This window comes from Tyto alba, unplaced genomic scaffold (genome assembly GCF_018691265.1).
Source record: "Tyto alba isolate M040663 unplaced genomic scaffold, T.alba_DEE_v4.0 Super-Scaffold_6, whole genome shotgun sequence".
NCBI classification, from domain to species: domain Eukaryota; kingdom Metazoa; phylum Chordata; class Aves; order Strigiformes; family Tytonidae; genus Tyto; species Tyto alba.
In genome coordinates this window covers 10,231,550-10,253,073 of record NW_024881327.1, presented here as the reverse complement: position 1 = coordinate 10,253,073, position 21,524 = coordinate 10,231,550, and the positions used below count along the sequence as shown (strand labels likewise).

General features: G+C 50.2%; 2 protein-coding genes across 2 annotated transcripts; one reads left to right on the top strand and one right to left on the bottom strand.

The window, feature by feature from the left end:
• Positions 1-2,128: 2,128 nt before the first annotated feature.
• LOC122154875 (inositol 1,4,5-trisphosphate receptor-interacting protein-like 1) lies at positions 2,129-4,416 on the top strand. The gene is made up of 3 exons (XM_042807854.1): positions 2,129-2,939; positions 3,082-3,091; positions 3,498-4,416. The coding sequence occupies exons 1-3, from the start codon at positions 2,251-2,253 to the stop codon at positions 4,116-4,118; spliced, it is 1,320 nt and encodes a 439-aa protein (XP_042663788.1). The 5' UTR covers positions 2,129-2,250; the 3' UTR covers positions 4,119-4,416.
• Positions 4,417-10,983: 6,567 nt separating this feature from the next.
• SPINK2 (serine peptidase inhibitor Kazal type 2) lies at positions 10,984-13,198 on the bottom strand. Its single transcript, XM_042808236.1, has 4 exons — positions 13,089-13,198; positions 12,698-12,735; positions 11,868-11,977; positions 10,984-11,151 (listed from the first exon to the last, which is right to left on the bottom strand). Exons 1-4 carry the CDS (start codon positions 13,132-13,134, stop codon positions 11,106-11,108), a joined length of 240 nt encoding a protein of 79 aa, XP_042664170.1. The 5' UTR covers positions 13,135-13,198; the 3' UTR covers positions 10,984-11,105.
• Between the last annotated feature and the right edge of the window lie 8,326 nt (positions 13,199-21,524).

The window sequence follows — 21,524 nt, the reverse complement described above, 5'->3', positions numbered from 1 at the left end:
CTGGTGGTCGCAGGGGGCCGCAGGATCTTTCTGGACCTTCTGGACGAGGGCACGCCGCGCACCCTCAGTCAGGTTGCAGACCACAGCAAGTCGGGCGGGAGCGTTGGTCTGCGTGAGGGAAGGACGGCTCTGCTGAGGGACCTGGGCAGGCCGGACCGGTGGGCCGAGGCCAACTGTATGCGGTTCAGCAAGGCCGAGTGCCGGGTCCTGCACTTGGCTCACAACCACCTCACGCCACGCTCCAGGCTTGGGGAAGAGTGGCTGGGAGCGGCCCGGCTGAAAAGGACCTGGGGGTGTTGGTCAGCTCTTGGCTAAAGATGAGCCAGCAGTGAGCCCTGGTGGCCAAGAAAGCCAAGAGCATCCTGGCCTGATTCTAAGATTCTAGGTTCCCTCTGCTTGGGACCTCAGGTGCCCATGTCGTTGACAGGAGAGACTTAGCACAGAAAGGGCCTTCTGGGCATGCTCCCATCTTACTGACTGACATCCCCACCCTCTCGTTGCCTCCAGAAGGCTTTGGACAGGAGGTGCATCAGATGTACTTTTCTACACATGCTGAACTGACAGAAACGTGGCAACCGTGTCCGTCATGACGCGTACACAGCGAAGCTAAAGAAAGTGTTTGGGGTGTCTGCGTGTCATGGTTTAGGCCTAGGCGGCAAGTAAACACGCGGCCGCTGGCTCAGGCCTGCCCCCTGGTGCGATGGGGAGGAGGAACTCTAACAAAAGGCTCCTGGGTTGAGGCAAGGACAGGGAGGACTCGTGCACCAATTATGGTCGTGGGCAAAACACAGACTCAGCTTAGGAAAAAGGCCATCAATTTAATTTGAACACCACCACCACTACTAATTTGCCAGTCACATCAGAGTAGGATAGTGAGAAATACAACCACATCGGAAAAACCCCTTTCACCCACCCCTGCCTTCCTCCCGGGTTTTGCTCCCGATTTCTCTACCCCCTCCCCTGAGCTGCACAGGGGGTCGGGCAATGGGGATCGGGGTCAGTTTGTCACACACTGGTCCTGCCGCTTCTTCAGCCACATAGGGAGGGCTCCTCACACGCTTCCCCTGCTCCAGTGTGAGGTTGCTCCCACGGGACACCGTCCTCCACAAACTTCTCCCATGTGAGTCCTTCCCAAAGGGCTGCAGCTCTTCATGAACTGCTCCGGCGTGGGTCCCTTCCACGGGCTGCAGTCCTTCAGGAAGAGACTGCTGCAGCACAGGCCAGCGGCAGGCCCAACGTGGAGCAGGGAGAGCTTCTAGAAGCTTCTCACAGGAACCAGCCCTGTAGCTCCCTCCCCACTACCAAAACCCCTCCACACACAAACCCAACACCCTGGGTCTCAAGGCAAGCCCACTTGCAGGACAGGCCACACTTCTGGGGGGCACGATGTGCAGCCCAGGGCTCCAGCGCAGAGTACAGAGGACTCTCCCGAACAGGGGAAACCTCATCAGAGCAGAGAGACACGGGCCCCGCCGTGGCCTCTCCAGGGCCCTCCCCTGCCCTTGCAGGGGCCAAGCAGTTGGTGGCTGCAGGCCGAGGAGCCACAGGATCTCTGCCGCTTGCACCACGGACGTGATTTGCCTTTTCCTTGGCTGTGAGGGTTTGCAGGGCTAAGTCCAAGAAGGATTCCAAGAGGAGAAGAGGGAGGAGGAGTTTGGTCTCCCCGCAATGCTCGTAGCTCTTCTTTTCAAGGCGACTCGGAGTCAGACCACCCGGCCCAGAAAACGTGGCACCTCCCTACGTAAGCCAGGGGCATCCACGGTTCTCATGTCCATTACGGTTTTGGGGGGTGTCTGCCCGCTTTGTCAAGAGAACCCCCGGGAGCTGGCTCCGGCCGGCTGGGCTGGACCTAGGTGTGATGCCCAGGACGTGCGGGGGGTCGGGTGGGGGGGCCGAAGGCTGGGGCCTCCTGTCTGGGTGATGATGCTGTGGCGGCTGTGACAGCACAATGGCCAAGTCCCAATGGGAACTGTGAACAGCATCACCAGCAGGCAGCCCCACTGCCTTTTGACTTGGGCGCTCGGTGAGTGCAGCACGCAGGGGGAAGGCTGGGCTGGATTGGGGATGGGGCGGATGGCCGGGGGGTTTGCAACCCAGAGGGAGAGCCGAGCCCCTCGGGGCAGGGCACGGTACTGCCCTCGGGGCTGGGGCCAGCGGTGCTCAGAGCTCCCGGGGGTGGGGGGAGCCCAGAGAGGCTTTGGGGACGTGCCAGGTGCCTGCGGCTCGACGGGAGGCTGTTGTGTGGCGGGGATGGGGCCTCGGGAGATGCCACTCTGGTGCCCCTTGCCATGCTGTCTCCAGGGCCTGCGGCCCCTGCCCAAGCCTGTTGACACCAGCGCCCGAGCCCTCTCCTGGGACATCCCATGGCTCCTGCCCGTGCAGTGCTCACAAAGCCTGCCCCTGCTCCCCGCTACCTCCCACAACCCGTCTCCTACCGGCCCCCAGCTCCAGGCAGCTCCTGCCCCGCTCCCCCAGGCCCGTGCTCCCTCCCAGCCAGCCCTGCTGAGCCCCCTTTTCTTCCGCTTCCTCCAGGCCATGGCTGCAGCAGTTGCCCTCGTCTTGGCTCTGCTGGTGCTCCAGCATGGACTGAAGCTGGATGACCATACAGATGTGGCCACGTCCCAGAGGATGCAGCAGCGTGAGGAGTATCTGCGTCAGGAGATGACTCGGCTGCTGCAGGAGATTGAGAGCAGACCTGCGTGGAAAGACATCTTCTCTTCTGTGTGGCAGCGGTGCCTACCTTGGACTCCTGTGGGAGTCCTGGTCCTGCTCGCTGCGGTCTGGTGGTGCTGCAGGAAAGTGAAGCTTGTCTCTGAGAGCTGCAGTGGTGAGGACTGCTCCAGCAGCAAGGAGGAGGACGAAGACAAAGAGGAGGAGGAAGACCGCAGCGGTGCACGCAGTGTTGCCAGGCCTCGGGCTGTGTCCACCCCATCGCCAAGGCAGTGATACAGGGCCAAGATAGGAACAGGGGATGTAAGGGTTAACATGAGAATAGCAAGAAGGGGATAATAGCAAGAAGGGGATAACAAAAGAAAATAGTTCAAGGGAAATAGTTTAGATAACGGTTAACTGTCTGCTTAGTGAGCAGACAGTTTATAAAACACGGTGAGCTCTCTAGGCTTTATCAGTACCAAGCCGGTTGGAACTAGACCCACGGTTTGGACAACAGCCAGTAAGAAACTGAGTATGCGCAAAACCTGGGGTCACAGAGCGGACAGGAGGAAGAGGAGCTTGACTTCATCCCCAAAGACCCCCACGACCACCACCAGAAGACACTGCGCAGACTCAACTAGGAGGAGATTATGGAAATGCTAATTATAATACGAAGCGGGGATAGGTGTTGAATATGTATAGGCGTATTGCGAAATATTATGAATATGTAATCATTTGCTCTATAAATCTTAGGTAACAGCATCATACGTTGGGTACACAATAGGAGGAGTTATCCCCTGTGTACCTCAGCGCTGAATAAACATACCTACTTTACAATCTATCAGATTGTGGAGTCTATTTCCGCACGTCAGCAGGGCCTGCCCGACACGTGCCAGGTGCTGAAGGAGCTGGTGGGTGAGCTCCTTGAGGTGTGCCAAGTGCTTTGCAGGAGCACTTTCATGCCGGAGATGCAGCCAGCCGTTGGACTGGGCAGCGCCTACGAAACCTGGAGCATCGGCGAGAACAGCATCGCCTACTCCCTGCTCGTGTTGCTGTGGCCACCCCCCGGGCACTCTTTCAGCCTGGAGCTGGACACGGCGGGGCAGCTGCCAGCGACCCCTTCCAGAATCCGTGTGGAGCAGCAGTGCCTGTGCTCGAGGGAGCAGCTGCTGGGCGACGCGCTGTGCTTTCTGCACCACCCCGAGGACGAGCTGCGGAGGGATCAGAGCTCGGTCCTCCCACGCACCCTCTGCACACTCTCCTGCTTAGACATGGAGAAAGTCACCTGCTGGGCCCAGGGCCCGGTGAGATCGGCCTGGCTGCTTTTGCCTCAGTCGTGCCACTGCCAGCTAACGGTGCTGCCCCCCTCCTCCCAGTCCTGCAGGTTCCAGCTGACAAGCACCTCCAAGTGGAACATCACCGTTGAGATGATGTTTGGAGCGCACCAAGGCAGCTCGGACACCTAGGCGAGCCTTCAGGAGGCAGAGGCCAGCTTGTCGGGCAGCCCAGCACGGCCGCAGAGCCGCGCTGCTCTCGAGAGGCAGCTTCTCAGGCTGGCGGCGAGGTGAGGCACCTCCACCTCCGAGGTCTGCAGCTCCGCACCCGTGTGCTGGTGGTCGCAGGGGGCCGCAGGATCTTTCTGGACCTTCTGGACGAGGGCACGCCGCGCACCCTCAGTCAGGTTGCAGACCACAGCAAGTCGGGCGGGAGCGTTGGTCTGCGTGAGGGAAGGACGGCTCTGCTGAGGGACCTGGGCAGGCCGGACCGGTGGGCCTGAGGCCAACTGTATGCGGTTCAGCAAGGCCGAGACTGTAATATGTGAGCCACGCTTCCCTGACCTTATCTGCATTCTTGAACCATTTTGCTTCATCTTTCTCCTTCGCATTCCTGAGAGGGACGGGTTGAATAAACAGCTGGGTGGTGCTCAGTTGCCCTCTGGGCTCAAATGACTTCAGGCTGTTGGCTACAGCCACCTGAATATGAGTGGGCAGTGTGCCCAGGTGTCCCAGTCGTCCAGGGGCGTCCTGGCTTGTATCAGAAACAGGGTGGCGAGGTGGTCTAGGGAAGTGATTTTCCCCCTGTACTTGGCACCGATCAGGCCACTACTCGAATACTGTATTCCGTTTTGGGCCCCTCACTACAGGTAAGACACTGAGGTTCTGTCGCATGGCCAAAGAAGGGCAATAAAGCTGGTGAAGTGTCTAGAGAAGAAATCCTGTGAGAAGCAGGTAAGTTAGCTGGGGTTGTTTAGTCTGGAGAAAAGGAGGCGTATTGGAGACATTGCTCTCTACATCTACTTCCAAGGAAGCTGTAGTGAACTTAGCTGTCAGTCTCTTCTCCGAAGTGACTGGATGAGAGGAAACAACCTTAAGTTGCTCCAGGGGAGGTTTAAATTTGCCATTCGGAAATATTTCTTCAGCCAAAGCATTGTCAATCCCTGGAACGGGCTTCCCGGGGAAGTGGCTGAGTCACTGTCCCCGAGGGTATTTCAATGATCTGTATATGTGGCATTTAAGGGCATGGTTTACTGGTTGATTTGTCAGTGTTAGGTTTATGGCTGGACTCAGTGATCTTAAAGATCTTTTCCGACCTAAATTATTCCATGCTTCTAAGATCCTATGATTCATATTAGATAAACTCAATCATTGGCATGGCTTCCCATTCACAGTAATTTCACTACCACTTTGTGCATTCTAGCTGTATTTTCGTCTCCTAGCATAAATTTAGGAAAGGTAGGAATATTGTGAGGCAAGCCTACCCATAAATTTACAGAACACCACCTACTCCATTAAAAAAAAAAAAAAAATCCCAGAAAAGCTCTGTATCCCATGTAAATGAAAAGTTGATTTTTAGAAATTCATAGAGAGAAACAAGCTACTTAGAGTTTCCCAACCCTTATCAGAAGTCAAAAGTGTGTAAGACTATAATTCCTCACCAGTTGACAAAAAAGCACTTTAAAAGGGTTATTTTTTTCCTCAATGTAAAGATGAGACTCGGTCACAGAGGAAATTTACTTTTTTTCTGAGGTTATCTATTTAAGAATGTTAAGTCCAGAAACCTATGCTGCTTCTATAAATGTTTAGGGTTTAGAAAATGAAATAGCTGTTACCTGACCAGCTAGAAAACTGTAAAGCTAAGACAGAACCCAATACAATCCTAAAAATGATCGTCACAGGTCCATCTATGAGCCATATGCCCACAGAATAAAATTTTTACAAAATGGTGTTCTGTAGAGTCTCTTGCAACCAACATTCTCGGATTCAGTGATCAGGAAAAAAGCAAGTTAACTCTGCCAAGTAAATGAGGTTGACTGTGTACCAATTACACTAATAATACAGATTAAAAACAACAGCTTATAACAGAATGTTTATGCATACGAACGATAATTATTAATAAAAAGTCTTTTCTACATCCCTACTAAGAGCACAAAACAAAATGGGATTTAAAAGAAAAGAAATAGTGCCGCCTACTGAACAAGGTGGAAACCCACAAGTTCAAGCCCTTCTTTCTGACTGGTTTCCCACAGGACTCAGACCCTGGCTCCCCCAGTTAGACCTCTCCCTTCTCTCTCTTGCTCACGGTTCTGTGCCACCCAGGACAAACAGAGCGGCTATATATGAGTGCAGGCTAGCATTGCACTGGTGCCTAAGGGGAAGAGAGAAGTCTTCTCTTAATGGCCAGCATCTTTGCATAGATGTTCTCCAATAGACAAGGGTTTTCAACAGCTAGCAATATTTTTTGAGCCTTAAATGTTTCAGTGGAAGCATGGTGGGTTTGATACATTTCTATCACATCCAAGAGAACTTCATGATCCCCAGTCCTGAAAGACTCTGCCAGCAAATGAAGGAGAGATGCTTTCCTCCTTGTTCAGACCAAAGTTCAGTGCTACTGCCTCTGGTTGAGAAAACCTGCAAATCCTCAAAGGAGTTCCTGAGGCAAAAGGGCTGAGTGCTTCCAAACAACCCACAGCTAAGCTGCGAGCTGGAGCCCAGCTGTCACAGAAAACACACACGCAGTGTCTGCTGGGCAACAGCGCGTGGAGTCCAGGGAACATTTTGTTTGCTTACATTTCCTGGACAAATTTAAAAAAAATATTTCCATGGCAGGGAGAGTCAGGAATTTAATAAATTAAAAAAGCTCTTTTTGTAGCTCAACCAGGATCAAAACCATTCATATCTACCCTTAATTAGCAAAAGTCGGTAAAACATCTTCTGATCTTCATCTGACCTAGATGGATGGCTTCACATTCTCCTCTCAGTCAGATCAAGACTGTAGTGATCCTGGGAAGCTAGAAAATATCATAAAATCATAATAAAATAAAATATTATCCAACTGTCTGAGCTCAGAAAAAAGATCCTTCCATATCTTGTTTCACAATTATGCCATTCAGCTAGTATAATCCCTTGTTAGTCTCATGAAGATGTAATAAGCTCATGAGAATGCTTGACATAAGGTCTGCTGATGCCTAAAGGTTACAGTAACATCCTTCTATGTTATTGATTTTAGCGAGGTCATAAATGCCATGAGTAGATGCCAGTCAACATTTTGATCAATCAAAGTGACATATGGATTTTAATGCATCTGATAAATCAAACATGGTGGTCACCAAACACTGGTGAGTAGTCATGTACTAGTCAATTTTTAATTTCCAGGATGCTGGGATTTTATCAATTCCTGTTAGAATCAGGTATGGCATGACTCAATGCTATGCACCAGTCTCTCTTTTAAAGAGAAATACACCTCTTTTCTCCAGCTGGAAACGCATGTTTAAACAGTTAGAAGAACAGCAGGAAGTATAAAGCACAATCTAAAATGCAACAAGAGAGAGCAAAAGGAAAGTTGGGCAGCATAGCTACAGCAGTTGTAACAGAATTTCAGAACTGTTCATCAAAAAAAAAACAGTTTGCCTGGAGGGTGAATAACAATAAGGTACATGAAAATAAAAGTCAGATTAAAAGAAGTTTACAAAAGTAAGGAGATTTTGGTCAACTCCTTCTTTCAGTGATTCTATGTATTTATTACAATAAGAAGAGCAATGTAAAAAGTTTAAAAGAAAAATAATCTCAAGGAAAAATAAATGCTTCTGCCTTGGTTTGGTGGAAAAGTTAATGCCACCTGCTCCAAGGTGCTCTGGGTACCAAGACTGAGGGGGTTGCTAGACCCAGTGCAGCGTGGCAATAGCCTCGGCACCTGGGTACTTCATCATGCTCTGAGCCTGCCCAATCACCTTCCCCTCCGAGTAACACACCTCCAGAATTCAATGACTCCAGAAATAGGAAGGATGGGAGCATAGTCTGGCTTCAAAAACCTCCTTGCTGGGAGGCTTCCCTGAGCAGCAGGGGCTAGAGCTGCCAGCAGTGAAACCATTCCTGCAGCCAAAGGGGCACCTGGGTGACAATTTTGGAAACAACGATTGTTGTCCAAATTATGGGCAATCAGAGCGTGTGGAAGTCATCAGTGCCAGCCCACCATAGCCACTGATTCAAGACCCACAGGCTGTCTTTCCCTCTTTGCCATTTAATTTTGCTGTTCTAGCACTTGGTCATCCAGATGGCTTCTTACCTCACCTGTATGTAAAATTTTACTGTCTGTAAAATGGACCTCTAATAGAATCACTGAAGGCAATTGGTTTAAACCATAAGAGTGAGAACTCTTCATACAAGTAAGCCTTGTCCTAAGGCTTCATAGGAAGTGCTGGAGTCCTACTCTAGAAGGGCGAGTCCTACTCTCCCTATGAATAAGACCAGCATTGTCCTAACAGATATGTAAAATTTTAACTTAAAACCCATACTGAAATTCACCATCTTTTTGAGCTATAAAGCTTCATAAATATCCAACTGGAGCACACAGCTGTTTTTTTTTTCTGAGTTTGAGACAGGATTTTTTTTGAGCGAGGAGTAAGATATCATATGATTAAGCCTTTCTAGCATTGTCCCACATGCACCACAAAATTCTGATTTAAAACAAAAGTTAAGTCTATCATGCTGAAATTCTGAGACACCAACTTTTTGATCTATAAAGGTTCATAAACACCAAACTGGAGTGCACTACTTGTTTGGGTTTTGTTTTGTTTTTCCTTTTTTGGGGGGGTTTGGAAAAGCATACAAGTAATGTTTTACATTCAGCACTAGAAGGAACCAATTGACAGCACAGAATCTTTTATTTTTTCTACATTTTACTTTTCTTCATTGCAAAGTACCTTGAGAAGATGGCATTACATAAAGCAAGAATATATCTTCATAATAAAATAGGCTATAAGAAATGTTGAAACATTACTTAAAAAATGTGTCAGATGCCCATCAAGACTATTTCAGACCATGATAAGGAAACTTCTGCCCCTATGTGGTAATCCTTCTCCCTTAGTCTTCATAGACAGTAGTACAGAAGTTACTGTGAAGTGACGTTCACTTCCAAAGACTCTAATGTGTTCTAGATATTCCCAAGCACAGGAACCATTCTACCCACCTTCTCTGTAGACCTCTACTGAACCAGGGGTATCTTGTCTTATGTAAGACTAGAAAGAAGTAGGATCCGTGACATACATCTGCACTTCTTCTTCACAAATATTGCTGTTAAAATTTACCAGTGGGAATTGTCAGAACTTTTTAATGTACAGAAAATAAAGTACAGATGTTAGTGACAGATTCGGTGAGTAATTACATGCAGTGCTGAATTCAAATACGCAGAAAAATAGGAAGATTTGAAATCAGCTTTAAAGTTATATTCACATGCTGGGAGCAGTGCTCTAGTGTGATTATAATTGTCAGCCTACATGTTATTTTTTATTTAGTTTTGTTTCATTTAGTGGTGTTTACAAAACCAGATATTTTTTTCTGAGTTTTGCAAAAAAAAAATGCATTGCTATGCACTCTTTCATCAAATACTGAAGGAACATTTCTACAACTAACAAGACTGGAGTTGTTGAAGTTCCCTTGTAAGTACAGTAAGTTATCAAAATAGAAATACAAAAAGAAACAGCTTATTGTTTCCATCCACTTGTTAATTCACAGCATAGCACACAACTGCTCTGGCATTTGCTACAATTTGAAAAAGTTAAAATTTCCAGATCTGGATGTGGAAACAACAGCTAAGAGCACACGTGAACTTTCTCAAATAGATTTGCCACCAGTAAAGAAATTGATTTTTCATCCACAGCTGATACCCTGTTGAGAGGCACCAGTCATCTTTCTTTTCTAACCACATATTCGGATCTCTACGTGACCTCTTTATCCTAAGCTTCCAGCCCTCCAATTGTGCTACACATGATGTCCCTCCATCAGTAATTAGTCTTTGTAGGAAGGAAACGAAAGCAGGCATGTGCTGGAAGATAAGGGTAGCTTCGACCCTTTAAAGGAGCTGCGAGGCAAAAGCATTATTGTTTTCCAAAACCAAAGTCACTGACCTGTGAATGTTCATCAGGCACCAAGTGTGCCGTACACCTCTGCGGGCACTGCTGCTGCCCAGCAAAGCCTGACGGGGCTAGAGCCGGCGCCACCTGGCCTGGATCAAAGGCAGAAGCCATCTGTGTATTACCAACGCACTCTAAGACAACACAAATACAACTCATTTCAAGCAATGTGCAGAAAACAGAGGTGCTTAGCAGAACAGAGGGGAACAAACGTAAGAAAGGCTCTGTGCCCGTGTGCACAAGCGCGAGGAGAGGTCAGAAGCCCAGTGCTTGCACACCCTCCCTGTGGGAAGGCCCGCCAGACCCACTCGGGTGTGCTCCTTTTTACACGAGTCTTGAGTTGTCCGGCTTTGCTTTGATGTTTGCCACAGGAGGAGGCTCTTGGGTGCCTGCCCAGGGCAGTGACACAGGCATCCCAGGGATCAGAGCACAGAGGGCTGGGGGGCAGTGCGTGCCCCCTGCCCACACCCCCAGCGCTCTGAAACATCCCTTACTTGTGGCGGCAGCAGAGGGTGCCCAGGTCACTGCTCGCTGTCGGCAGGACCTGCAGGTAGGGAGCCTGGGGCAGAGGCTTGGTACGTGTCGGGCCGCCGTCACCAGTTTGGTAGCCCCCCCCGGATACCCCTCCGGTGGCTCCCCAGGGGTTGTTGGAACCTGCGGGCTCAGATCCTCCCAGAAACAAGGAGCAGCCGCTGCTCCCTGCAGCAGAAATGCTGGGGCCTCCTTGCTCCCAGGTGGTGCTGTGGGAATGGCACGGGGTACCTGTTCATTTCCTTCTCCAAACAACTGACCTGCTGGTATAGAGTCAGGGCATCTCTTTCTCACTCTATGGTCTGTCTTGCATGAGAAAATATATCGGGATTCAGGTCCTAAGAGCACTACAGCTACGTTTATAAACACTGGTTTTAATACAGCAACAGTACTTTGCTTGAACAGGCAAACTCATTTATTAAGACAGGCTACATAGAAGGTACACTTAAGGCACTGTTTCCGTTTGGAATGTCCGTGTCCCTCTTCTTTTCTTGAAAAGTGGCTATCTGCCACATCAGCATCTTCCCATCTTGAAAATTTGGACATCCTTTTTATTTTCACTGCAAGAAGAAGAAGAATATTTTAGAAGAGAAGCACTACACTTGAATTTAGCAGAGGCATTTTATTAAGCGGACTCTCCCATGTCTTTCTGTGTTCAATTAAATGCAGCAATACATAATGGAGGGTAATAATGCTCATTAAGTCCTGATTTGCTATGTTTTCAGTTTTAGAAAATTATTAAATTATAAAAGAATAAAGTACCCTCTCTCAAATTTTAGGAGATATTTTTAATGATTTTTCAACAATTCTAATGGCAAAATGGTATTTTCTCCTAACATTTGGCATTCTTACTCTTCTCTGTGAAAGGAAGTACAGGAGATTGGATCTTGAATGTAAACATTTTGTAGTAAAATCTGCACTTTGGGTGCGGTATTTAATGTTTTCTGATGGAGAGCATGGAAGAATCTGGCATTACATTTAATGGCAATGTGGCACTGTGTGAACGTGACAGGCAATCACTCTCTGAGATGCTACTCCTTAACAATTCCAAAAGCAAATATTCACTACTCCCAGCTGAGTCCAATCTAAGCCAGTTGCAGGTATCATGCTAAAAGCTGTTGCAAGGGATTGACAGTTGAGAAGACACTATTAAAACTGCAGTTTAACAGAGTGTGAACGATCCAAAGCCAACAATCTATCAGTTAATTGGGATGCAAGGGTGAATATTTGCTTGCACGTAGGGAAGGGAAGGTTAAGATGTCAATTAGGTGACTACCTGTTTGAAAGGCAGAGCACACACTCGTTTGAGTAGGTCTCTCCATCAGTCCCGCAAACTGGATTGTAGTCCCTTGGACACCCAGGCACACCATACTTGTAGCAGGCAGGCTGGGGAAGAGAGGTATGTGAGGAGTCAGAGACACCATTTGAAACAGGTTTCTTGAGCCCTTTCAGATCAGCCGCTTCTGATTTGAGAGCTTCTGAGGAATGCTGGCACACTCGTGCACAGAAAAGAGTGCTCAACAGGAGCTGGCACAGCATTATCAAGTGCCTTATGATCTTTCATGCTCTTATGGGAGTTTATTGCTTGAAGCTTGGCCTCCACTGCCCGGCACGGCACGAGCTGTGCTGTCAGGACATACGTGTGCCACAGAACACGGCTCCTGCCGACGTCTTAATGTCAGCAGGACACACGGACGGTGAGTCCCTGTGAAGGGCAACCACAGACTGAGCTGGTAAGAGATGGGGTTCACGGGGCCACGTGTGCCGCAGCCCTTGGCGGGCAGCTGCCAGGCTCCTGGGGTCCCTCAGCTGTGGGGGGAGACCGCCTGGGGCATCCCCTGGGGCTGAGCCGGGGTACCGGAGGGGCTCCTCCGGAGGTTTCACCCGCCGTTACCCCTTTTCCCTTCTGGAGGAGCCCCTCCGGTACCCCGGCTCAGCCGCGGGGCTCCGGAGCCAGGGCCAGGCGCTGCCCCTCCCGGGGTCAGGCCCGGGCCCCCCGGGGAAGGGGCCGCCCCCGCCCCGGGAGCCCGGCTGGCGGCACCGGGGCGGGGGGGGGGGGGGGGGGGGGGAAGCGGGATCGTCCTGCCCGGGGACGGCGGCACTCACCGGGATGCTGGCAACGGCGCCGGGACGCGAGAGGAGCCCTGTGGAGAGTAACCGGCGTTAACGGGCGCCTGCTCCCGCCCGGATTCCCCCCGACCCCGATTCCACCGGGACGAGCCGGTGTCCGCTACCGGTCCCACCCCCGCGCAGCCGGTGTCCGGCGCCGTCCCTGTGCCCGTTCTCCCTCCCGTCCCCGGTTAGTCGATGCCCGCTACCGGCTTAGATTCTGACGCAGCCCCCCCCTCCCCCCCCCCCCCCAGGCCAGCCGGTGCCCGGTACCGGTTCAGGTTTCCCCTTCCCCGGGACGGCACCGGCCGGGGCACGGTACCGGCCCGGTTCCCGCTTCCCCGGGACTGGCTCACCGCCCCCCCCCCCGGCGCCGTGCTCGCAGTACCGGCGAGGAGAGCGGGCAGCAGCACCACCAGAACCGGCACCGCCATGTCCGCGAACGGAGCAACGGCGGCGGGCGGGGGCGGGGGCGGGACGGGGCCGCCGGGGCGCAACGGCCGCGGTGAGGCGCGGAGGGCGGCGCGAGGGGGAGCGCGGGGCTGGGAGGAGCTGGGGGGGCGCTCGGGTGCCACGCCGGCGGGTGGGACACACCCCCACACCCACACCCCCCCTCCCGGGGATTGAGTGAGGACCCGTGGGGTGCCCACAGGAGTGGGAAGGCCCCGGGGCAAACCGAGGAGGAAGGGAGTGGGGAACGGTGGCAGCCGTGGGGCGGGGGGGGGGGGGGGGGGGGGGGCGCCGGGAGAGGTGGGGAGGGAGGTGCTGTCGTCTCACCTGTGGGAGTGGGGAGGGGGCAGGCACCTCCAGAGGCACACGCGCGGGTGGAGAAGGGATAGGGACCCTCCCTCAGGGTGCTGGGGGAATGTGGAGTTAAGGCGCCCAAATGCCGTCCCTGGCAAGCGAGCCCGTGCCTGCCCTTCCAGTGGGTCCCCGCGGGGTGGCTTATCCCTAACATTTCCACGGGGAACCCCCCAAAATATCCAGCAGCCGGCAACTAACCAAGCGCTGCTTCTGCGATGCACAGAGCAGTGCAGAAACCTTACTAGGACCACACTCACGGGATGAAAATCTTTAATGTCGGGGCTGTGCAGGGGCACAGCAACGTTAATGGTGGGCGCCTGTCTGCCATTTCAGCATTTCCCGGGCTCCCTTGTTTGACTTCACCTCCTTAGCACTGCACTTTGATTGCCGAGTGTCTTGGGCAGTGCGGGGAAGTTGGAAATACACGTGCAGTGCCATGTGGCTGTTAAGGTCACAGGCCCTGTCACATCATAAAGTGAGATGAGATGGCTTGTGCTGAGCTATGAGTGACTTACTGCCAAGGGGAAGAGAAAATTCATACAGCCCCAGCAATAAGGCCAGCCTGCCTGCATCCAAAGTCGTGGGAATCCAGGCCGGTGGGGGCTGGAGAGGCTTGGCACACCAACCCGACGGCACGACCGGGTGTCCCGGCAGCACCCCTCTCGAGCTCTCGAAAGAGTATCTCATCTGTTAGTCTCTGATAAGAGTGGTTAGCTTTGCAGAGCCCAGAGGGTAGCTTTACACAGAGTCTGGCTGCGGATTTGCTTTTATGCAGTTTCCTAACATCTAGTGTATGGGCTTCTTGTCAAATGGCCTGTGCTTGTGTATATGAGCTGGGGTTTGGATCTGTCAAGTGTTTTGATGTGTCCCGGATAGGTACACACGCCCGCATCACACACATGCCTCTTGTCTCTGTGTCAGCCTCCAATTTCTTCCAAGCATGGCTTTTTTTCTCCTGTGTTTTTCTGACTGTGTGCCCTGCCTGCATGGCATCATAGGGAGGTTATTTTATTATCAGCTGAATATATTCTTACTCTTCCAGGTGACTTCTGCAAATTGGTTGCGGTGTTAGATTTCCATTCAGAGCACCCCTTTGAAATTAGCACCCATCATAAGGGATGTTTCATGCAAAAGCCTCTGGCTTGGATGTTTTAAGCAAGCTGCCTAATCAGAAAGTTTTGTGGCTGGTAAAGAACGTAGAGGGGTATTTCTCTCTGCTTGATCTTCTTCCCTAGCTTTGCCCAAGTTTTCACCCCAGCTTTGCCTGCTAAGCCATTTGAGAAGACAGCATCTTTCTGTTACCTTGTTATTGGTGGGGTGGTTGCTGGTTTTGCCATCCTTGGGGGACCTTTACATCCCAGAGAGATTTCCTTGAGAGAAGGAACATCAGGGGTTAAATACTGGTGAGTTAGGCTGGGGTGGGTTTCCTTGTTGCTCAAAGGTGTGATTTTTCAGGGGAAAACTGCCAGCTGAAGGTGAAGAAAGCAAAACCAAGGGGAAAGTGAAGAAAGCAAAACCAAGTATAGGAGTTCTCTCTTAAGTTGTTCATTTAAGTTCATGACACTAAACAGTTAAGTGCAAATCTCTTGCACAGAGCTGAGTTTGCACAGGAAAAAAACCAAAGGCAACAAGCCAAGAGAGAGCTCGATATCCCAGCAGTTGGTAGCCCAGACCAACTTTCTCTTGAACAACTCCAGCACAGCAAGCACAAGATGGATGTGCACTGTCATCACATCACCTAAGAGAATAGCTGCCCCCCAAGAAAACATTCTCCACACTAATGTATTTTCCAATGAGTTAATTATGTACTCATCAATTTGTTGCACTTGATCCCAGATAAACGGGGTGAATAGGACCATTTCAGTTTAACATCGCTTCAGTTGTCTCTCTGTGACAGTAACTTGAGCTCATTTGCAGCCATGTGTTCTGTCCTGGATGCTTCCTCTTAATGTTGCTGAGAAAATATGGAAAAGTAATTTGCAGGTGCTTTATTAACTCTCAGCATGACACGCATATTTTAACTTGGTGCCAGTCCAGCCTCCTCTGTGCTGAAAGCTTTTCATTTCATTTGTTTAAATTTCTTTCCACTGAGACTATTTAACTTTTCTTTATTTGAATAAAATGTTAGAGACAGGTCTTTAAAGAAGGGAAAATGAAAGAAATGAGATTTTTAAACAGACAAAAAGATAACTTACACAACTTTTCTTCTGGCAAGATGGAGTATCTGTTAGAAAATATCCATTTTCTTCCATAAATTAAGAACTGGAGGCAAGGAAGAGGATAATTATGCAGAGGGCTTCTTAATAGCCTTTGTATCCTGTTAACACATTTCAGATATGAATGCTGAGTCACCGGAAAAGAAAATTGCAGAATTATTTGCATATCTCCTAGAAGTTATCTTCTTGTTAACATCAGGTAGCTGATTAATAAACATGGAAGATAATAATGATCCTAGCATATAGGCTGCAGGAAGCAATACATAATTAGAAATTACATCCCTACAGAGAAGGTCTGTTTCTGCCTTATGCTTAGTGGAATAACTCTCTGTGCTTGGAAGCTAGAATTTATTTGAACTTCAGTCACTTTTCTAAGTAAATATCTATGACTCCCTGAAAGAAAAAAGTTCCTTTTGTGAGTTTATATGTACTTCATATTCTTCTGCTGCCCAGCGGCTAGGTGCTAGCAGGGTGCCCAAGACATAGAGGTTTTGTGACTGAAAAATGTTAAGAGCAGCAGAATTGACTGAGGGCAGGATTCCCACCACAAGTGCGTGCCTGTGTCCTTCTCTTGGAGTAAAGAAGTGTTACATGTGAGAATCTATGTTTGGCCTGGAGAACAAACATCATAGTTCAGAGCCTCAGGTTCATATAAGAAGAAAGTGATTGTAGAGGGAGGAGTGACTGAGTATTTACCACAGCTTCCAGCAGGGCTGGCCTGTAGTCTGGCTGCATCTCAGAAGAAACAAAAAAACCAAGCTGCTGAGCAAAACCTTTGGGGTTGAAACCCTTCTGACACTCCTTGGTCTTGCTGCTGCTTGAGTGAGTGCTAGCCAGATGCTTCTGAGATGTACTGCTGCAAAGATAGGCCACTGATTGTGACTAACCTAGTGACGGTGACAGGAAAGCCCTTTTATGGCTCCATCTGTATAGTTTATCCTCAGCCACTCACGGCTGCCCTGCTTGCTGGAGATGCTTGACTGCTTGGGTCTGCCTGTGGGAGTATTTGCTCTCTTAAATCAGTGCAAATCAGCTAGATGAGCAAAGACCTACTGCTAAAAATCCCCAAGTACCCCAGCCACACAGGACTGAAGTGGCAACCTCTGGCACAAAGTCATGGCGTGGGTGGCCCCAGCTTATTCCAGGATGAGAAAATTTGTTCCCTATCTCCCCAAACCAGGCTAAACAAAACAGGAATAGTTTTTATATACAGTCGGTAATGAGGAGATCTTAAAGGAAATAGCCAGTGATTAAGGCTGATATCAACAAACTGCAGCAAAAAGAATTTGGTTGAATGTGGAATGGATTTGACATCAAGGAAAGCTTTTAGACAAAGAATCATAAATGCCATTATAGAGTCATAGAATGGTTTGGGTTGGAAAGGACCATTAAAGATTGTCTAGTCCAACCCTCCTGCAATGAGCAGGGACATCTTCAAATAGGTCAGGTTGCTCAGAGCCCCACCCAGCCTGACCTTGAATGTTTCCAGGGATGGGGCATCTCCCACCTCTCTGGGCAACCTCTTCCAGTGTTTCACCACCCTCAAAGTAATCAGCTTCTTCCTTATATCTAGTCTGAATCTACCCTTTTCTATTTTAAGCTGTTTCCCCTTGTCCTATCCCTATACTGCCTGACAGAGTCCCTCCCCACCTTTCCTGTAGCCCCCTTTAAGTACTGGAAGGCCACTCTAAGGTCTCCCCCGAGCCTTCTCTTCTCCAGGCTGAACACCCCCAACTCTCTCAGCCTGGCCTCATAGGGGAGGTGCTCCAGCCCCCTGATCATTTTTGTGTCCCTTTCCAAAAGGTCCGTGTCTTTATTGTGCTGAGGGCTCCAGAGCTGGACCCAGCACTGCAGGGGGGGTCTCACAAGAGCAGAGTAGAGGGGAGAATCCCCTCCCTCGACCTGCTGGCCACACTGCTCTTGATGCAGCCCAGGACACAGGAGGATTTCTGGGCTGTGAGTGCACATTGCTGGCTCATGTCCAGCTTTTCATCCACCAGTACCCCCAAGTCCTTCTCTGTAGGGCTGCTCACAATCTCTTCACCCCTCTCTGATGTCCCTTTTTAAGAAATTGAGTCCCCCTGTGAAAAGCTTACCCTACTCATGGTGTTCCTTGGAAAGAAAATGTGTTGAAGACATGCAGACTCTGATATCATCCTTGGGGATTTCCAAGACCCAGCTAGACACAGTTACAACTTCGCTGATCTACTGTTGGTGGCAGTCCTGTTCCAAGTGGGAGGGTGAGCTAGAGACCCAGAGGTCTCTTCCAGCAATCACTGCCATGACTCTGTCCTCGTCCCTGAAATCCATTCAGAGTTTTCATCTGCGGAATCATACTGTGTTTACTTATGTCACCTATCCTCCTGAAATCAGTGAGCTTCAGGCACTGGAAGGATGGAGACTTCAAGTGAGACACAGCCCAAAACTCATGCCCGTGCTAGGAACATTTACTAGTATCATTTTGCAACAGTCCAATACCAACAAAATACTGGATATGCATCTTAACACAGGTATCAAAAATGTATTTGGTGGTGCCATTTATTCCTGTTACTTGAAATGGTACCGCCTTTGTTGGGAAAGAGGGACTGGCTGGCGTACCTGTGCTAGGATGGGTGTGCCAAAGCTGAAGGGACAACAGGTTGTTACTGGTCAGGTCCTCAGGAACATAACAGTGAAACACAGACAATTTCTGGGAGTGCAGAAGTGCCTGCATTGCAGTAAAAAGGGGTTTAATATGTTCCTCACTCTTCTACCACCTGGAAAAATTGTGTAGGGATCTGGGTTACAAATCTTAGCAGCATTCTCTGTTATTCTCCGATTCGTGGAAAGTGTCTGAATTAGTAGATTAACATCTACTTTGGGCCTCTCGCAGCACCTCAGAGAGTGAGGCCACTGAGCCTAGTAGAAAACCACATTATTTCATGAAGATGGGACAAGTGGAAAGCTGTTTAGTACCATTTAGTGAAATTAAGTCTCTTTGCAAACGGGGAGTCAGGCTGCTTATAGATTTGCACAAGAGCAGAATGGGCTTAGGTGGCGGGGCAAGTTGGGAACAAGCTAGAAGACACCAGTTCTCAGTATAAAATTAGTTCACTATCTCAAAAGGAAGCTGATCTATCACGTCATCTGCTTTAAAAAGATATAGGGAGAAGTCCAGATGCCATGAGGATTGGGACCAAGGCACTGGATTGCCTGATACCTTAAACTGGAGGATTCAGAAGTGTGGTGTGGAATATCCTCTTTGCCACAGTTTATGGTGGATGCTAACAGTTTAAAAATGGAAGTAAAAAATGGAGTTGCTGTGCTGGGTTTGTGTGGTGGGGGTTTTGGTAGCAGGGAAGGGGACTACCGCAGTGGACCCCTGTGAGAAGCTTCTTGAAGCTCCCCTGGCTCCAAGCTGGACCCACCTCTGGCCAGGGCCGAGCCAATTAGCAATGGTGGCTGCACCTCTGTGAAGTGGTATTTAAGAAGGGGAACCTGAGAGGAGGAGTTGGAGGTGTGAGGAGGAGTTGCGAGGATGACTCCTATGCGAACACCAAGGTCAGTGGAAGGAAGGAGGAGGAAAGGGGGGGAGGTGCACCAGAGCAGAGCCCCCCTCTATCCCCTGGTGAGACATCAGGCCACCCCCTACCACCACGGAGGTCCATGGTGGAGCAGAGATCTGCCTGCAGCCTGTGGAGGAGCCCACATTGGAGCAGGCGGCTGGGACTCAGTGGGAAGCAGCCCCCGCTGTTGTAGTTCGGTGCTGGGAGGACTGCAACACGTGGGGGTGACCCACACTGGATCATCACAGGAATGGCTGCGTTCTGTAGGAAGGACTCATGCCAGAGAAAGTTTGTGGAGGACTGTCTCCTGTGAGAGGGAGACCATGCTGGAACAGGGGAGAATGTGAGGAGTCCTTTCCCTAAGGAGGAAGGAGCGGTGGGCTGACTGTAACCCCCGTTCCCTGACTCCTGTGATGCTGGGGGGGAAAGAGGTAGAAATATCAGGAGCAGAACAGAGTTAACCCTGGGAAGAAGAGAGGAGTGGGGGAAGTGTTTTTTTAAGATGTGGTAAGGCTTTTCACTGTCCCACTCTGTTAAGTAGTGTTGATTTTAGTGTTTCAATTAAATTGATATTCTTTTTCTTCCCCTAACAAGTCTGTCTTTTGCCTGTGATCATAACAGGTGAGTCATCCCTCCCTGTCCTTATCTTGATTCCAGAGCCTTTTACTTTATTTTGCTCCTTCCTATTCCTGAGGGGGAAAGGGTGAATGAACTGCTGTGTGGTGCTTGGTTGCCCTCTGGGCTCAAACCAGGACAGATGCAGAGCAAGAAACCATAAGTGGCCTTAATAGCATGAAAATTCCCACTTGAACAGGTTCCTGCAGGCTGCTGCACGCAGGAAGGTGACACAGGAAAGTCAGGCTATGCATATGCTCCAGTTTTCTTTTGGCCATCCCTGATGGCCTCTCTTGGAGAGCAGAGGCTGGTGAGAAGGATGCTCCAGTCACACATAACCTGCAGTTAACATCCTCTTGCAGCCCCCAGTCATACACAGGGGAGGCTGTTTACATCCACTGAAGCAGCAGGACGGTGGGGCTGGCTTGCCTGCACCGCTTCAGGCAACCTGTCTGGGCACAGTGCTTGTGCACATCCTAGCTGTGCTCGTGCCATGCATGTGAGTCTCTTGCCACATGTATGGGAGCTTGTCTTTCCACCTGAGTAATTACTGGGATAAAAGCAAGCAACACCTTTGAAGGAACATAGCACATGAAAATCAAAAATGCTTCCAAGCTGCTTTTCAGCACGTCAGCCTGGGGTGGCACTGCTGAAAGCCTCTTTCCTAAGGGACGGGAGGGCCCCTGCTCCTGGTGAGACTGGGAATGCCCTAGTAATGGTTTGGCACTTGGTAATGGGCCGTTTCTGCCAACTTGAACCTGGCCCAGCAGCAGGGCAAAGAAGGACAGAGTGGAAAGAGTTGATTTTCCCCACGTTTTAAGCCTCCCTGACAATGATTTCTGTAGGGAAGAATTCAGCGGCTCTGAGCAGGCTAATAAGGTTTTGGTGTAAGTCTGGGTTTGTTGTACAGGGGGGTTTGGTTCCAGTTGACAAGCTGTCTCCCTGGCCAGGTCCTGAGCACTGAGCTGTGGCAGCACCTCTAATTTTGGTAGACTCCTCCAGGCTGTTTTTGTAAAGGCTGGGTTCAAAGGTTCACAGAAAGATGTGGAGGAAGCTCCTCATCTCATCACATTCCCTCACTATTCTGTCAGTGGCATTCCCACCCCCACACCAATAAGATTGCTCTGGGGGTCCTATCTGTCACACACAGCTCATGAATCATTCACTTCAGCTGTGCTCCTACATTTGCAATCCCACATAGCCCAAAAGACAGGATCCAGGCCTCAGGGATTCAATTATGTACACGCCGCTCAGTCTCTCCTTCCTTGATCCCTCCGTGCCCATTCATTTTGCTCCATCCTGCGATGTTCTCTGCTGTATCAGTCACAGATGGGCAATTTATCCTCTCCTGTTTCCCACATGAACCCCATCTATTACCTACCTGCCTTTGATATTCATTTACCGGCTGGACAACTGCCCGCTTTGCGTGCCCGGCTCCCTCCCACCTCTGTGTAACATGAGAGGTGCTCCCTGGCAGGGGGGGGGGTGAGCATCTCCTGGTGGCTGCCTGTTCTGCAAAGTACTGTGGCCCTAAGGAGTGTTGCTGACCTGTGGGTAGTGCTGCTGGAAGGGACCGCTGCACGGGCTGTGGGACAGTGAGGAAAGGGCTGCTGTGGGTTACCCACATGCTCCTGGGGGATCTGC